The 19,939-nt window shown below is 39.1% G+C and overlaps 1 protein-coding gene across 1 annotated transcript in view; it reads right to left on the reverse strand.

Annotated features, from left to right (window-relative positions):
• Positions 1–19,589, reverse strand: part of BLTP3B (bridge-like lipid transfer protein family member 3B) — a 176,019-nt gene extending 156,430 nt beyond the window's left edge. The window contains exon 1 of the mRNA XM_063447767.1: positions 19,334–19,589. Within this exon, the coding sequence (XP_063303837.1) occupies positions 19,334–19,377 (44 nt within the window). The 5' untranslated portion in view covers positions 19,378–19,589. The remainder of the gene's footprint in view (positions 1–19,333) is intronic.
• Positions 19,590–19,939: the final 350 nt, after the last annotated feature.

Here is a 19,939-nt window from a genome sequence, read left to right on the forward strand (position 1 = left end):
CATATGTTTATCTTGTTCACTTAACCCAAAAAATGTGCAATGCTTTCAATGCCATAGTGTTGTTTCTTTCTGTGTATCATCTGGTTTGCTTCAGCTATTGTGGCAGAGCAAACTTGGCAGGTCTGAGGCACACCGGGGCAGAGCCAGGAGCTGCAGACTTGAATACAAGTAAGATTTTTCTGTATTTAGGGAGTCAAGAAGGATCCAGGGGATCTAGATGGTGGTTTTAACACTACAGGGTCAGGAATACATGTTTTGTTCCTGACCCTATAGTGCTTGTTTAAGGAAGAAGTACAACTACTTGCTGTTTAACAGACCGCAACTATAGGTATTTTCTTAGACAAATGTAAACATTACCATTTGTTACAAATCAATGGTTCACATTCATTGAGAAAAGGGCAATATATATGCGCATTAAGATTTAGTAAATTTGGTTATTAGTCTATCCCTTTACGCTAATGGTAGAATGAGTCTTCCATCTATTTTATTAGCTTTCAATAATAGAAGAACCTCCAGCTATTTAAGCTGTGAATCATGTATGTACTAGATCCGGGAGAAGAAGTATTCACTTTGAAAATTAAAAACTTGGCTCGTTATTCCTCTAAATAATGATATAATATAATATAATATAATATAATATAATATATTATACTTTGTACTGCAGTGAGCCCCAGATCGAAGATTTTCCCCAAGTAAGTGGGTAAATCTCAGGAGAGCAGACATTAGGTTGTTAGAGGTACATTGACTTTGTGGCAGTCTTATGCAATGTATAATTATGTATTGTAACTAAACCCCCATTATTTTTGGCGATATTAGGCGTTTACATTTTTTTTTTTTTTAAATAAACTATTAAAATCTGTAAGCTTTAAAGTTTCTGTTTAGTGGATGAGTGGATATGGATATTTAATCTACATCTCAAATGTTCAAAATTTCTGCTATGAATTACCACAACATTATGATGATTCTACAGTTATCTCACTCAGTACATTCTTCCAATGTGCATGTTCAAGTAGGACATGAATAACCTGTCCATTCTGGTGGTTCAAGGTAGACGGTGTTTGTATGTTAACACTGCAAACACCATAACCACTACATTGGCCTGGTGCCCCCAATTTAAGTAGCCAAACTGTTTGCCATGACTGACAACTTACCTGGGGTCCACAGGGTACCATTCACCTCCTCTATGAGAGCTGGAAGCTCTCTCCATCGAGATCTAGATTTTGGTCATATCTGAATTCAATGGTGTTTAGAGAATACATAAATTGCATGACAAAGTAACTGAACTGGAAAAAACGTCTCTGAAGTGGCTATTTTGGCCTAACTTATTGGCCAGCTAACCACAACTCACTGTTTAGAAATGAATCACTTAAACGTACCAGGGTTACTGCCGGGCACTTAAACACACCCTGCAGTGCATAAATTCTTACATAACTCCAAAGTTCACCTTTTTAAAACCTGATCATACAAGCTTAAACACCATACAGTCATAACAGAAATAAAAGCACAGATTTAAATGTAATGAACTACTCCACCAAACACTCAATAACGTCACACAGCAGGTTTGGACAACTTTACTCAGCTTAGCTGTTTTTATTAGAACTCCTATCAGCACTAGCCAGATAGATGCACAATATGGACAAAAGTATTGTGACACTTGACCGTTACACCAACAGGAACTATTATGACATAGTATTCTAAATACACAGTTATTAATATGTAGTTGGTTCCCCCCCTTTGCACTCTTCTGGGAAGGCTTTCCACAAGAGTGTTGGAGGGTTTGTGGGGGATTTTTTGCCCATTCATAAGTAGAGCATATGTGAAGTCAGGCAAATGTTGGATAAGCAGGTCTGGCTTGCAATCTCCGTTCCAGTTGATCCCAAAAGTGTTCGTTGAGATTGAAGTCAGGCCACTATGAATACCAGTCAAGTTCTTCCAAACCAAACTCATCCAACCATTTATGGACATTGCTTTGTGCACTGGGACACAGTCATGCTGGAATAGAAAAGGCCTTCCTCAAACTTTTTCCATGAAGTTGGAAGCATAACATTGTCCAAAATGCCTTGGTATTCTGAAGCATTAAGATATCCCTACACTGGAAGTAAGGGGTCTAGCCAACCCCTGAAAAACAGCCCAGTACCATTATCCCTCATGCACCAAACTATACAGTTGGCACATTGCAGTCAGACAAGTAACATTCCCCTGGCATCCCCCAAACTCGCCAATCAGACCTGCCAAATAGAGAAGTGTGATTTGTAACTCTATAGAACACGTGTCCAGTGGCGGCATGATTTACACCACTTTATTCAACGCTTGGCATTTTACTTGGTGATGTGAGGCTCGAATGCAGCTGCTCAACTATGGAAACCCATTCCATGATGCTCCCACCTTACAGTTTTTGTGCCGATATCAATGCCAGTGGAAGTTTGGAACTCTGCTGCTTTGGAATTAGCAGAGCATTTATGACTTTACGCAGCATGTGCCTCAGCACTCTGTGACTTTACATGGTCTTTGCTTCATGGCCGAGTTGCTACCATTCCTAAATGCTTCCAGTTTCCAATAATACCACTTACAGTTGACCGTGGCATATCTAGCAGGGATGAAATTTCATGAATATACTTATTGCAAAGGTGACATCCTATCAGAGTACCATGCTTGAATTCAAGTTCTACTTCAGTCTCCATTCACAAATGTTTTTAAATGCGGACTGCAAGGCTAGGGGCTTGATTTTATCCACCTGTGGCAATGGGTCTTATCGAAACCTGAATTCAATAATTAAGAGGTGTGTCCCGATCATTTTGTCCATATAGTGTATTTTCAAAGCCAAATTTACAAAAAAAAACTCTAGCTATAAACAGTATAGCTTGTCTCATGTTATGCTCCTCAGCCCAAAACTCCCATATAAAATATGACAGGAATTTCAAGTGCATATCATAAAATGGGTGAAAAATGTAGTTAGCAAAAGCTCTGTGATTACATGCTTAATGTGCATTACACAAATCTGAAAAGTTTTACTATTTTGTACAGGCATCTTTGGGCCAATTCAGCTATGTGCAGGATTATTTGCTACAGTAAGAATTGCCAGGATTTCACAGTGAATTTTTAAAGTTAAGGACAAAATAGATGCATAAGAAACAAAACTTTTTTGAATTCAGCTACTTTGGCCTAAATTTTTAAATTCACTTTGATTTCCTGGCAATTCTTACTTTAGTAAACCACCCTGAGCAGTCAAAAAACAGCCACAGCTAAAAAGCCCAAACTTATCCTAGAGTTACCCTGAAAACAGGAAGATTTTTTTAAATTAATATTATTTTTTTGAATGTCCCAGGTTCTTAAAGCAAAGAATTAGAGATGAACTATGTGTCATTTGGAAAAGCTGTGTTTCTGGCTCATGGAATGCATGCTGTGCATTGATATTTTATTAAAATAATTTAAGGCTTTTGATAGAATAGAAGACAGTCAATGCGGTCGCTCAGTTTTATATATTTTTTTCTTTTCTTCCAAAACAATTGACTGCTACAGAGCTATACAACATTGTACCTTTCAAACAGCACGCCTAACTTTGATGTCAAAGGATGTTTGAACAGAAAATGGAACATATATAACACGGCTACAGCTCTATTCTGACCATAGCACTGCAGAAATTGTCTCTTCAGTTAATTCTAATTCAGGCCATTTCCAAGCTACTTTTAGTATTGATGGGGTAGTTGGGATTTGGACTGTTTAGGGTTAATCCTAAAGACCCTCTAACCCAGTGGCTCCAAAAACAGTCGTCAAGACCCACCAACCATTCAAGTTGTCAGTATATCCATTTGAATAATACAGGGAAATCCATAAATCCTGGATTGTTGGTGGGCCACAAGGACTGGTTTGGGAACTACTGCTCTAACCCTAAACACACCATAGCTCTAAAGTGCACTGGTAGGTGAGTAACCTCAATTGTAATTAAGGGGTGTTTTTATTGTCATTTGAACCAGTGGCAAAGTGAGAATAGGAAAGTACTATAAATTACATGTAACGAACACTGGTATTTCATATACCCGTTCGTTCATGTGCTCCTGATCTGCTAGGTACTTGGTGTTTATAGCCCGCAGTTCGGAGCACTGATTCGTACATTCCCAAGAATCAAAGTGCAGACGGCCGCTGCCCTGCTCATAAGCCTGGTTGCCATACAACAGCTCTTTGACACTCCTCACAAGCCCTTATCCCCCACAGACCGGTGGGGGTTAACCCGATCCCCACTGGAGACTGCCAACACCAGTACAGATTATCTGCAAGCCCACCCTCCAAGCAATCGGACACTCGCAATAGACCAACACAATGGAGACTATGCGGCCTACAATGGACAGCCTGTTAATGGATGTATTTTTGAGCTATGACGTCTACTGGTTACTGGAATTTTGTCCCGCAAGCCGAGCCTCCATACCGGGTAATTGAGAATGGTCCCCACACCTACCTTCCTGGCCTTTGAGCCCCTAGAACAACCTTCGGCACTCCAGATGTTGTGGACGTCCCACACAATGCTCTTACACCTATAATGCTGGCAAAGCATCATGGAAGGTGTAGTCCAAAAAAATCTGGAGTGCCAAAGGTCGACTATTCATGCCCTAGAGGTTATCCCTCCAACCACTGCCCTAAGCCTGGGCAGAACATCATATGCAGAACCCCCATTGTTGGCCCCAAATGGCGCCAGAATCGAAGGCACAGGTTAAAGGCCCATGTTGTGCCTGGGGCTGGCAGAGTGGCACCCACCAGACTCACCTCCATGCCGGGACACTGATGTTAACGTACCCAAGCAGGAGGAGGGAATGGGCTGAGCCAAGAGGATCCAGCGGACGTGCCAGCACGCCATCACCACCAATGTCCTGGAGCTGTGCCCGAACGCTATGCAGCATTCCATGCAGGAATCCAGTGGCTCCTACTCTATTTTACCATGCTTGTGTTTACCTGCTTTAATTTATTGTATTTTTTGTACATCTCTGCTTGCTCAACTCTTTTCTTCAATCTTTAAAGGGACACTATAGTCACCTGAACAACTTTAGCTTAATGAACCAGTTTTGGTGTATAGAACATGCCCCTGCAGCCTCACTGCTCAATCCTCTGCCATTTAGGAGTTAAATCCCTTTGTTTATGAACCCTAGTCACACCTCCCTGCATGTGACTTGCACAGCCTTCCATAAACACTTCCTGTAAAGAGAGCCCTATTTAGGCTTTCTTTATTGCAAGTTCTGTTTAACCCCTTAAGGACACATGACATGTCTGACATGTCATGATTCCCTTTAATTCCAGAAGTTTGGTCCTTAAGGGGTTAATTAAGATTGTCTTATCCCCTGCTATGTTAATAGCTTGCTAGACCCTGCAAGAGCCTCCTGTATGTGATTCAAGTTCAATTTAGAGATTGAGATACAATTATTTAAGGTAAATTACATCTGTTTGAAAGTGAAACCAGTTTTTTTTCATGCAGGCTCTGTCAATCATAGCCAGGGGAGGTGTGGCTAGGGCTGCATAAACAGGAACAAAGTGATTTAACTATTAAATGACAGTGGATTGAGCAGGGATATTGCATGGGGAATGATCTATACACTAAAACGGCTTTATTTAGCTAAAGTAATTTAGGTGACTATAGTGTTCCTTTAAGACTCCTTCTCAGTGCATATGCCTATACCAGCTACTAGTAATCTGCTATCAAGCCTAGCAATTTGTTGATTTATCTTTCAAAAAAATATATAAAAAATGTGCTGTATATTAATATCTACATTGTTTACTAGCTATTACCTCTTACCATTACATTTGCTATGTACAAGATGACATTTTGACTATACTATGCACATCAAAAATAAAGAATAAAACAATTTTTTTAAAAAAAAATCATATTTAATTATTCTTTTTTTTTTTTTTTTTTTAAGTCTCTTGAATGATGTTGATTTGTCCCAGTGGGATTTTTCGGATGACAGATCTTTTAAATAATGTTAAAATAAAATCTTTTAAGGAGCTGATCTGTAAACATGAGATGACAAATAAGGAAAACCGAATATTTTTTATGGATTCAGAAAAGCTTAGTTTTTTCGATAAAAATGACCAATGAGGTAGACAGTGTACCTCAAATGCTTTACGAAAATAGGAACATGATCTGGGAATCACTATTTCTCCTAAAGACTGGTATGATTCGACGTCCTTGGTGAATAAAAATATACATGGTGTGAACTTAAATGAACTTCACTGTAAGCTTCTTAATAGATGGCATTAAACAAAAAATGATATGTCCAAATTTATCATCTGCTTGTTGGAAATGTGATTAACAGAATATTTACATATGTGGTGGAAATGTCCCATCATTGGATAACTTTGGAGTGAGGGTTACATTAAGTTTAATCAATTTGCCTTTAACCCCTTAAGGATACATGACATGTGTGACATGTCATGATTCCCTTTTATTCCAGAAGTTTGGTCCTTAAGGGGTTAAGCCAGACGTGATGCTGATTTTTCAAAACAAAAATAACTCTTTAAAACTATTGCTACATTCCTTATCAGCTGTGAAAATAGGCATAGCAAAATTGGAAAAACCCTCTGAAAGCTGCCTGGCAAATTATCATAAGCTCAACTAAGCAACCAGTTAAAAATGGAAAAGGGTATTGCTACTCCCTTAAATATAAAAAAAAAAAAAACAAAAAAAAAAAACAAAAAAAAAAAAACTTGTAACTCTGGCTTATGGGACAATTGGATTAAAAAAAATAAATAAAAAATAAAACAAACCCCCCTCTGCACGTTCAATGGGTCCATATTTTCCTCCCTCTTCCCCTGAGAATGTGTTTTCTTTTTTCTATTTAAATTGTCGTTTCAAATATGACATGCATGTTTTATACTGATTAAACTCTAATAATGACTAATTATTAAAAAAAAAATAAAAAAAAAAAAATTTTTTTTTTTAAACCACAAAGAAGAAATTGGTAAGCCACACTGCATTATAAAAACACATGGACATAAACAAAGTAAAGTCTGACATGCTCTGCCATGGGCATTGTAGGATAAGAAAATTCCTACACTAATATTGTAGATTCACCATCAGTTTGGATGCTCACACACCATATACAGAAGTGTCCAACATTTTAGAATTACTGATCCTTTTTTTCATGCTCTAGTAGACTAAAAAACAAACAAGTTTTATATATTCACATACATACATACATGTTATCAATCATTTTAACTAGTGGGATCAAGTAAAATGAAGTATTCAGAGACTTAGATTCTGGTCACCTAAATCAATAAAGTATGGGGGTTCTGGATTTCCGTGGAGGTCTTATCTTAACCTACCACACACAGAATTACTGTCCGAAAAGAGTTCCAGGAAATCAGGCTGTGTGGTCGGTCTGATTCGGTGATTCGAAGTAGAATATAAAATAGAATGTATAGGTTCAGGAGTAGGCTCAGTTTAGGTCTCTCGATCGGGAGTTTATTCCCACCGAACGCCGTTCGATTCCCACTCAAATAGCCGAACATCAGTGGAAGGTATGTGTTTAGCGGTGTTTGCACCGTCGAGTGAGTTCCATCTAAATCGACGACCAAACACTACTTGCTGTGCTCGCGGCTTAAGATGGCCGCCGCCACGTTATTGAATGCCAGCCGACCGCTTCGACCCGCTTAGAGAGTTCAAAGTCTTACTAAGTGAATAACGTTAATAGGTGGCACACTTCTCATACAGTAGTCCAGTCCTTTGGTGGTTTATTCAGCATTCGAACCCAAACTCTTGATCCGTTGGGTAAACTCTGTATACCGAACCATGCAGGTCCAAAAGGCACAAACAGTGTCTTTAACCATAGTTTATTACAGGGGCCATAGTCATAGGGCAAACAGGCTACTCCAAAAGCGAGGTTACTTTCGCTACAACGTGTTCCTCCTGAGGACAAACGTCGTCCACAAGACAGGAAGCAAGGAATGGAGTAGGTTTGCATTCAGAGGAAGATGATAGAGTAGGGAAAGAGCCTTGGATCTGTTGATATGAGACACGGGGACCAGGGCTGGACAGACTAATACACAAAAGAACTTGGGTGAGAACACCTATTTTATGGTGCTATTCAGAAAGTTTCACAAATTTTTCATGAAAGATTCGCTAAACAATAAGTCTGTAGCAGCTGCCCAAGGCTCATTGATAACCACGTTGACCAATTTAGGTCCCACTTTCAAAAGAACTGCCTTTTGGCATTCCGTAGACAGGGCTGTGTTGACGTACCCCACATGCAGACTGTGTGTTGGAGCCAACCTTTCGCCACCTCAAAGTCAAGCTGGAGTGTGTCTCTGCGTTTACAATCAGCTCCTAAAGTTTTGTCAAAAGACCTGGAGATTGGTTTCCAATCCATCTTAGACAGAAATTGGGTAATTTGAGAATCTATCTCAAGCACCTTGCACATTGGTGATTTGGGGATCCATCTCAATAGCCTTGCACACCATATCAGAGAGAATGGGTTTGAAAACAGTCTGCTCACAGCTTATTACGTCTCTCCTTAGAAAGTGTCTTACACAAACATAAAGCCAAATATTGATCAATATTCTCTGGTAGTTCCCACTCAGCAGAGCATGGTTGGCGTAGATCATCCACGACAAACGAGGGGACACCTTGCAGACCCTGGAGAACACCACCTGCTTCCACAATCTGAACCCAAAGCCTGTTTCCCAGTGAGTGTGGGAAGTGACTTCCCCTCTGAAATGGAAGCCTTGGAATACTGCTGACCATAGGAGTCTAAACATGGCTCCTCAGATTATTCATCCTAGCTGAAGTCCAAACTGGCAAATCTTCCTGGGCATTTCCAGGATCTCATCGATTTTGCCCAGCTAGGTGCTCGTTGTCTGTGACATCATTACTCTTGTCAATCAGGACAAGATTCGGGCAATAGTGAGGTAAGGTTTAGGTGCATTTAAGGTAGAGCTGAGTGGAGCCTGCAGGGTCACGTGCTGTGTTTGCACAAATGCTTGAGAGGTCAAGTGTGTAATTGAGACAGACATCACCTCAAAGAGCACTCGATATGTCTTTGCACGGCACTCAAGGCTGCTAGAGCCAAACAGGCTCTGGCCTATCAGGAGTCCCAGTGAAACTTCAGATATACAAAAAGGTGGTTAATGACAATCCTCAATTTATGCATTGCAGCACTTGTGAATGGGAATCCACACTGGAGTAGAAGAGCCCACAGCTGCTGTTGCAGCTCCTGTCCTTGACCTGTACTAGGCCAGCCTGGTCCCCACTGGAACCCAGGGAAGCCATCCACACTGCTAGATATACACATAAATGCAGAATAACCCTTCCCTTATACAAATAATATTAACAGCTCACACACAAACATACACAATCCGCACAAACGCAACACCACTAATAATCCACATACATGAACACAACCCTACATGCAGCCTCACACATACAATAGCCTAAACACACACACAATGTGACATATCCATTCAAACAATTCCACAAGCAGCACCATGCACAGCCCACATTCATAGGTATCATACAAGATACTACAAACTACTCATGAACATATACAATATAATAGCTCATATACACACAAATACAATTATACAAAGCAACAGCAGTATAAGAAACACAAGCAGAATACGGCAACTCAATTTAAAAAAAAAAAAAAAATAGGACCAGTACGCTACGGGACATCACAATCCTATTTCGGCACAGTGCTGCTAAAAGGTTGCCAACCCCGCCATAGTGTGTTTCGGGAATGTAGCGAGTGTGTACATAGTGGCTGTAGTGTATGTCTGTTCAGGTGATGCAGTGTGTGTGTGGGGGCTGTAGACAGTAAGTGTTTCGGGAATGTAGTATATGTGTTTGTGTGCATGTCAGGAATGTAGTGTGTGTGTATATATATATATATATATATATATATATATATATATATATATATATATATATATATATATATATATTGTGTCTATAGCTGGTCTAGTGTGTAGGGGTACAGCAAGAGTGTTTGAGGGGTGCAGCATTTTGGGACGTACTGTGGTGGGTGGGGGAACAGATGGCAGCAAAGCAATTTTATTTGACTTATTATTGACATTTATATAGTGATAGCTTATTCCGCAGCGCTTTACAATAAGAAGGGGGGAATTTACCAAATGAGACAATAACAAAATGTAACAGGAACAATAGGTAATCGAGGACCCTGCTCAAACAAGCTTATAGTTTAGGAGTAGGCTTCCCCAAACTCCAGCCCTTCAGATGTTGCTTAACTAAAACTCCCATGATTCTCAGCCTATTTCATTCATAGAATCATGGGAGTTTTAGTTCAGCAACATCTGGAGGGCCGCAGTTTGGGGAAGCCTGGTCTAGCCCCATGATTTTTCATCCCCCCCCCCCCATCACCTTCTAGCCTTCGCAGTGCCTCTGAATCGCTGCATCCCTTTTAATCCATTTTGTTGCACCACGCAAGCACTCACTGTGGCCATTTTCTTTGTGGAAGGTTAATGGCTTCGGTTCTGGAATCTTGCATGAATTGAAACCGCGCGATTGAATGGCAACCTCCCTGTCTCTCAGATTCAGTATACACTGGTGGTTGATGTCTACTACACTTTGAGTTTTTTTGTTACAGGTTTACTCAATGTTGAGCACCGATTTTTCCTTTTTAGGTTCTTCTTGTTTTATTACTGCTCTAAAAACTCAGTGTAGTGCATGCCCGGACTGGCCATCAGGCAAATGCCTGGACAGGATCTCCCCTGTTGGCCGATACAGAGCCTGCTGTGTGACAAGAGTGGAAAAATCAGAGATCTCCCTCACTGACCCATTGGCACTTTAATCCAGAGAGGAGAGGACCAGTGAGCTATAACCTGCAGCTCTGCTGGGTTCTTCTCACAAGCTTGGAGCATTCACTCACCTCTGGACCACCAGGGTTTGGAATGTCCCTCCTCCCAGGGGGGGGGAATGAAAAATCGTGGGGCAGAAGAAAAAACACCCCAAACTAAAATTGGTTGGTGAGCTCAAACACATAATGGGGAAGGACATGGATGAGGAAATGAGGAATTGGGCACACTCGTATGACAGAGAAAACTAACAACCAAATACAATAAACAACAAAAACAACTATTTAACCTAGAAGTCACATATATGTAAATGTGATTTACTGGTTGGACTGAGCAGCAAAGAAAGAGTAGGTGCTAGATGAAGTCACATCTTTTATGGACCATACTCTGTTAGGATTGGTTATAATGTTTATATGTTTGTATGTTTTTGTCTTTACCTTCATATCATTTGTCTCAATTTTTTCTTTGCTGCTGATGGAAATAAAAGAAATAGAAAGCACAATTGAAGCCTCCGTGACTTTAATAATCATATACCATTACATAGACCCGGTACTGAAGGGCTGTCCTGCAGAATTGTATCTCCATAAGATAAAGTAAGAGAGATTTTAAGCCTTTGCTAATTAATTCTATGCATCACTCAGCAATGTGCTAATAATTACCCAGAAACTCTGGCGTGCCTGCAGTTTTCCTGAGTCAGACAGCGTTGCCTAGTAAACAGCGGGAACCATATTTATCTAGCAAAAAAGGTGCAATTAGCAGATGCCACTGGTTTCTTTATGATTTACTACTTCTGTATGCCTAGGTTGCTCAAAATCATACTTGAAGATACTACAGATGTCAGGAAGCCGATACCGTCCCTGGGACTTTACTCCACCCTCTTACCTAACCCGTGACCCCCAACATTTGAAAAGGACATAGGTGGTATGTGGCTAGGGGCGCTCTAAGTGAGCGCTGCACATAGCTCTTTAAAGTGTAGTAGTATTGTGTGAGCTGGGAATTTTCTCCCATAAAAGACTAAATATTTTGACCTAAGTCAAAATGGTTAAATGAAAAGAGTCAAAATGCTGTTGGTTACATGGACTGGGTGATGTAATTTCTATAAATAAAATACTTTTGTGTAGTGGTTTTGGATTATGTGACTATTATAACAGTTGTAAGGTCAGCAAGACAAATTTTGCAAAGTTTTAACTTTAAAACTGTAATTCATACCTTGCAATATTTGTTTCACAACTTCTACAAATAAATTGAAATCCAAGACATATGGGGATTTTAATAACCAGGACTATTTAGTAAATATATTTTGAGATAGTTTTGTTTAGTTGCAGTTGTGCAGGAGTTATTAAATGTTAAACTGATTAAACAGATTTTAATTTATTTAATATTGTGTTATTCTGCATCTTGGATAGATTTCTGATCTGCTCTGCAGGCTGGAATTAGTTTGCGACTCTTAGGTAGGGATGCCAAGTCCATCATATTTCCTGAGAAACAATATTGCATATTGACTGGCAATTGTAACTGGTAGGAAAACAAACCCTAGGATTTGCGCTATATGTCTGTCCAACAATAATTTATCTCTTTCATGTTATGTCCAGGAGAGCTTATATATTAAAAATAACTTAATATGAATAAAAATCTAAAAAAAATAGGTGTAACATTTTATTTTCCCAAGTTCTGCATAATATGCCTCCAGCGTCGAGATGCGCCTCTAGTGGCTATCCAGAGGAGTTAAATGTCCAACAAAAAGTGGAATTTAACACTGTAGGGCGGCGTAGCACATCCTACCAATTGGCCCTCAACTCCCTCCCACCACATGGCATTCCCGGCAGTAATTCCAGAGCATTTAATTTGCAAGCCCTATATAAAATCTGTACTTGTGAGACCACTAGAGGCTGGCTTAACCCTGCAATGTAAACATAGCAGTTTCTCTGAAACTGCTATGTTTGCATCTGCAGGGTTAAAACCTGAGGGACCTGGCAACCAGACCACTTCATTGAGCTGAAGTGGTCTGGGTGACTATAGTGTCCCTTTAACACTTTGAATGAGGGCACTATAGTGTTAGGAATACATCTTTGTATTCCTAACACTATAGTCTTCCTTTAACTCTAAATTACTTGAAACGCTTATTCAAAAATATTAAAAGAACACTATAATGTTAGAAATACAAATCTGCATCCCTAACCGTATAGTGCTCTTGTTCCTAGTTATATAAAATTCAATTTTCTATCAAACTTATATGTACAATTGGGAGAATAAACGTGACTTTAATCCTATTTCTATCCAATAATACACTATTGCTTGCTTTCTTATTTTATATATAAATTATATCAACCCCTTCATCAATTGAGTTGTAAGTGTACCACTATTCTAGAGCTGTACTTTTTGTTTATTTGGTGGGTTTTAATCACCTAAACATTGAATTACAGTTATTTCGTATTTCCTTATTGTTTGTGAGGTTTTCAGCTGTTTTTTTTTTTTTTTTTATCAATATCACTAATCGCCTTCTAGTTCACACATCATTGTAACACTAAAACTTTGGAATAAAATGGTTTGATACTAACCATGGAGAGACCAAGATACCCATAACCATAAACAAACAGAGTAATTTGCTTTACTGGTAATAATGCTTAGGAGGCATAGAAGGCCTGATCTTCAGATTTACAGTTAAGAGTGCCAACAAACTGGGACTCTCATTTGTCATAACAGTCTCCTTAATTCTAGACTGTGGATTCTATTTTCTAGGTTTTCTTTTAATTCAACCTTCATTTGTCCCTTTTACCCTCTATGCTGCCACTGTATGAAGTGAACACGTCTCAAAGAACATTTCAATGGAATGCAACATACATAAAAAGGCTCATATAAACTTCCCAGTGAAGATAAAAATCCATAGAAGATTTAAAGTGCACATATCATACTTTATTTAAATTAGATAGTATGCAATTCTGTATATACACATACACACACGCTACATTAGTAGAATTACTGGCAAATGTATATATTTTCTTAAAGAAAGCGGTGTAAAGATGTGATCTCTCTCATCTCTTGTTAATCAACTGCAGACATAGAGTGCTATGCTGTGCAGAGAATTAAAGCAGCTCTTTCATACTCCCCTCAAATTCTTTCAAAAGCTATACTAACACAAAGTAGGACAGGTATAGGCAACCTTCGGCACTCCAGATGTTTGGGACTATATCTCCCATGATGCTTTACCAGCATTAAGGATGTAAGAGCATTGTGGGAGATGTAGTCCACAACATCTGGAGTGCCGAAGGATGCCTACCCCTGAAGTAGGAACTACTTAGTTAAACTTGACCTCAGTAGCTCCACCTTTTGTTATTTCCACTAGTTGTCACTAGTGACCACTGTAAGGAAAAAGACATTGAAGTATCCTGCGGTTTCACCCCTGTGCAAGAGTACACATTGGCGTGGGCTACTAGACGTTAAAGCACCAGGAGATGAAGAGGACTATGGTGGCAGCCGCAGCTGCAAAGTAAAGGTTTAAGTAACCAAAACCTACCTTCCACTGCAAGAAGCTGCCAACAGATATACAGTGAAGCAGTCACTGTTAGGGTGTTTGCAAAATATGCAAAGAAGAAGGTGACAGAGCCACTTAAATTTACATAGAACAACAGACCTCCCATACAAACAGATCCTGCTCTACAAAATTGCAACAACAGCTTGTGCATTATAGTTTCTGTTACTTTTCTGCAAGCAATCACATCTTGCATTACCAAGGGAATATAGGAATGTAACCACGGGCATGGTTTATTGCAGAATTGACTGGAAATACATATTTACATGTGAAAACCTTATTTAGCTTTTAGCATTTTATATTTGTTGTTCTCAAACGATAAAATGTACTGAAACATTGGTCAGTTTCAGCCTACAGTTTCCTTTTAAGTAGCTGGAAGAAAAAAAAAAAAGGAGGACTGATTTTCTCAGCTCCTCTGTTACTTTTTACAAATTTGTAACTGGGAAGTTAACCATATTGTATGACATTGTCACAGTTGCTTCATTAAAAGCCAATGTGGCAATGTAATGTAGTTATTTCTCGGTTACAGATGAATATGGGTATAATGGAGGAGTCAATATAGTTCTACATCTTTTGTGGTTTGTGTTATAACTTGTATATATAGTTTTTTGGTTCCAATTACCCACTGTTAATACATGTATTAATTGCTTTGATTTTCTGACCTTATTGTAATAAAAGCTAAGTTTTAACATTTGCCTTTGTTTCTTTGGGGAAAAAAAATCAATAGATTTTCTTTTTGCTTTTTTTTTTTTTTATTTATTTATTTTTTTTAATTCTTTATTTTTGTTGCACAGGTGAGTACATTAGCAACGACACACGCCACAACAGCGTATATGCATATATAAAACAGGTTAAACAGTAGCATTAACAGTAGTGCATTTTTGGTTTATAGATACAGGCTAATTTTATGAGGATGAGTTTCAACTTTAACAGATATGGGTCTTTTTGCTTTTACTTATAAAATGTATCCAGAAAATAACCACATTTCTGCACAGAGGCAGCTAAAGGTAATATTATGCTGCTTAATCTACATTTGCTCATTGCATCAAGAGATGTTGCACCTGTATGGCATCAGAAAAAAAATAAAGATCTTCTTTTAAAATAGGCTTCCTTTAGTTACAAAAACATCACTTCTTCCTAGTGCTATGAATAGTAAATTAAATAAAGCACCAACATTTTGTGTAATGGTAGAAAGGAAAGGTGCACATTTAAAATCAATTGAGATATGAAAACCCATATGATGATATGGCGGCTGTGTGCACTTCAATAGCTCCCTTTTTAGGACTTCATATTACGGTTATATTGAGTTTCCTTTCTTGCATAAGGGCAGGCTCCTTAGTAAACTGCTTGCCATCTCTTAATCTCTGTTAAGCAGGCTAACACACCGCAGAACCAGGAGAAGACAGTATGTATATTCTGGGGATTCCGGTGCAGCAGGCAGAGCTCAGTACTGGTGAGTTATGTGCATGTATTAAAATCTTTAATCTTGATTTTCTTATTTTTGTGGAAATTGTTTAATTCTTGAAGTAAGCAATGTTAATTTTGGCTGCAATTTTAAAGGGACACTGTAGTCACCTGAACAACTTTAGCTTAATGAAGCAGTTTTGGTGTATAGAACATGCCCCTGCAGCCTCACTGCTCAATCCTCTGCCATTTAGGAGTTAAATCCCTTTGTTTATGAACCCTAGTCACACCTCCCTGCATGTGACTTGCACAGCCTTCCATAAACACTTCCTGTAAAGAGAGCCCTATTTAGGCTCTTTATTGCAAGTTCTGTTTAACCCCTTAAGGACACATGACATGTCTGACATGTCATGATTCCCTTTTATTCCAGAAGTTTGGTCCTTAAGGGGTTAATTAAGATTGTCTTATCCCCTGCTATGTTAATAGCTTGCTAGACCCTGCAAGAGCCTCCTGTATGTGATTCAAGTTCAATTTAGAGATTGAGATACAATTATTTAAGGTAAATTACATCTATTTGAAAGTGAAACCAGTTTTTTTTCATGCAGGCTCTGTCAATCATAGCCAGGGGAGGTGTGGCTAGGGCTGCATAAACAGAAACAAAGTGATTTAACTCCTAAATGACAGTGAATTGAGCAGTGAAATTGCAGGGGAATGATCTATACACTAAAACTGCTTTATTTAGCTAAAGTAATTTAGGGGACTATAGTGTTCCTTTAAATTTAGTTTAATCAGACTTTTGACTAAAAGGCAAATTTTGTTTTAGTAGACTAAAATAAACACTGGAAGTGACTCACGAAAAAAGAAAGTTTGTTTAAGTTACTCCAAGCACTATGACCACTTAATTTTTTCAACGTGGTCATAGTACTTGGATTCTGTATATGCAGGGTTTCAGTTTGAAGTTCTAAAAATACAAAGATAAAGCACATTGCTGCCAGATGTGTAACTCCACCTTCAGCAGTGTCATCAGCCAACCCAGGATGAGAGTTCTGGGTTTGTTGTCAGCATGCTTAGCCCCCCCCTTCATTGCACTCACATTCTCCCCTCAGCCTGCCTTCCAGAATGTGCCTCCCACTCAAGTGACAACAATGGTGTAGGATCAGGCTGCAAAGAGAACTTGGCCTTGATTTGAGACGCAAGGCAGGCTTTTGCATTCTTTATTTCATTTTATAGGGGGTGATATGCCAGAAAAGCTTACCCTACTAAAAAACAAAAAACAAAAAAAAAATTGAAGAAAAAAAAAAAAACTTTTTTGCTTTTTAAAAACATTGTTTTTGGCTGGCATAACCCTGTATACAGGGTATTTTTTTACCTACATGAAAAGCTGTGGTATGCAATTGCCTTGATTGTCATAACTAAATGCTGCTCCTAAAAGCACTGTGCACAGAATGGACTGCATGTGCCCCTTTTGAGGGGAGAAACCTTTTCTGTACAATATGCACTTTTGGGAACTATGCAGAAGATCTTAGCCCCAGCACACAATTACAAATACCTTCAGATGTGCAGTGTTTTAATGTTTACTAAAATGAATTGAGACATGACAGAAATGTTAGTTTCATGTAGCAATCAGAGGCATTATGAGTACTCTGAGAAAATATATAAAACAAAGTATAAGGAGCAACGAAATAGGTTTTCAAAATCATGGAATGGACAATGGAGGACGATCCTGCTTTAGATTTGTTATAAAAATATATGCATTATTGTTTTGTTTTTGATTTTTATTATTAAATGAGGCACACTTGGTGCCTCTTTGTTAGAAGTTACAGCACCAGTCTGTGTCCCTGATAAGTGAAATCAGATAGGATGTTAGTGACTCACACACAGTTATGTTGTGTGGGAACCAGCTCGTGAAAGGCACCTCGGCCAAATACGCTGTAATATTAGCATCACAGGTAATAGCTGCCAGAATACTGGGTCACTGTGACCAACAAATATATTTGAGCACCCAAAGAAAGCAGAATGGATACTAAATATAACTATGCCCTTTACTTGTGACAAGTTTAATTTGGAAGGCAAAGTCAGATTCAGAATTATGGCATCACAAAACTGTGTGTTTGTATATATTCTATTTATTTTAGTATACTTTGCACACCAATGAATATTGTAGATAATGCCTAAATGGTAGCAGCTAGATAGATTATATATATATATATATATATATATATATATATATATATATATATATATATATATATATATATATATATATATATATTATACACACACATACATACATACACACATATTTATTTTTTAAAGCACATAAACATACATATAAAAACACATACACCAATGGGTGTGCTCAGACACAAAAGTATATCCTCTGCTCCACACTTTAAGAAAAAAAAAACATCCATGTAATTTTAAGGGTTTGGTTTTTTGGGTGTTTTTTTAAAAGTGAAAACATAGTGTTATTCAATAAATGGGGAAATCACAGAGAAAAGCCAAAATAGATAACGTGGCAAAATATACACTGCAATGTCTGCTTGCTAGACTACATTAAGTAGGAACTTCTTGTCAATAGTAGTCATCTGGTTCGGTTTAAGGCAGTGTAGAACATACTGGCGCTTTATAATTCATCTCTCCCTAGTTAGACCCTTTTCTGCAGTATGTGCTAGAAACTCACTCCTACTGCAGTTCTTTTCCAGCTCTTTTCTACAGAATGAGTTAAACTGGCAAATCCCACCTCCTCCTCCTCCTTTATAATGTGCTTGGCATATATTTTTCAAATGAAAACAGGAACAGAAAAAAAAAAGGTTCTTTTGGATGCTCTAATCAAGGTGATGTTAGGTGGCTGTAAACCTTCCACATGGAAAACAGTCACCACCAGTCACCAATGTCACCCTTGGACCCTCTTTCCTAACATGACATCATGTTTACCAGTACACTCATATTTCCTGTCACATAACCCACCCATCTATCCATCTCAAGTATCAAAGTGCATCTCAACAAAACAGAACTCCCAAGTACCCCCATTATTTGCCACCAAGTGATTCCCAGGAGAGACTGATAGTTAATTGCAAAATATACACCTCAAAACCTCAATGCCTGGATCTTAACATTCTCTCTACTATTCTAATATAACCCTCACCTTCTACATTCATTATATACCCCCTACATACCCCCGTGTGAGTTTATTATATACCCCCTACATACCCCCGTGTGAGTTTATTATATACCCCCTACATACCCCCGTGTGAGTTTATTATATACCCCCTACATACCCCCGTGTGAGTTTATTATATACCCCCTACATACCCCGTGTGAGTTTATTATATACCCCCGTGTGAGTTTATTATATACCCCCTACATACCCCGTGTGAGTTTATTATATACCCCCCCGTGAGTTTATTATACACCCCCTACATACCCCCGTGTGAGTTTATCAGCCCCTCTAATCCTCCCACACATTCAGTAGCGATCACAATCCCTATAATTACAGGGAAGCAGATAGAGCATTATTAATAGGGGCTGTGTGGGCTGCTCCCTTGCAGTATATGGTAATGGTAACAAGGTGTATACAGACAGACAGATTGATACATTGATACTGACCTGGAGAGATGTTTCAGGATCTGTTTCTTTATAATCCCAGCCATGGTGCTCAGCTCTTACTATGGCTCCGTATTGTTACCGCTGGCTCTCCCCTTACAGCTTCTCCTCTACCGGGGGCGGGCAGTGCTCAGTCCCTCCATGTCCCAGCGTGGCGGCGATTAGCAGGTGTGGGAGCACAGTGTCACCGTGTCGGGGACCACCATCACACAGCGTCCATCTTAGCCGCACCATCGCCTAGAGACAGCCAGCAGGGGGCGGTGCCTGCCACTGACTCATGGCGGGGAGTGGAGGAGGCAGGACAATGGCAGCGACTGCTAACCCTTTCATGGGCTCTCTGTTAGAGAGGAGACAGGGGATAGTGGGTGAGGGGACACCGAGAGGGCTGCTGCTGCTGCTGCTCTCTGTCTGGGAGGGGTGCGAGCTCTGGGATGTCACTGGAACATCCTGCATCAACTTCCTCAAAACCAGATTTACTTTTGGATTCTTTTGTTCCACCCTCATCATCATGATAGGGTGAAACACATCATTTGTAAAATGGTTTATTTTTATCGATCTGGGAAATGCTCACGTTGGTCAATGTTGCAGCACAGCCCTGATACTAGATGT

This window comes from Pelobates fuscus, chromosome 3 (genome assembly GCF_036172605.1).
Source record: "Pelobates fuscus isolate aPelFus1 chromosome 3, aPelFus1.pri, whole genome shotgun sequence".
NCBI classification, from domain to species: Eukaryota; Metazoa; Chordata; class Amphibia; order Anura; family Pelobatidae; genus Pelobates; species Pelobates fuscus.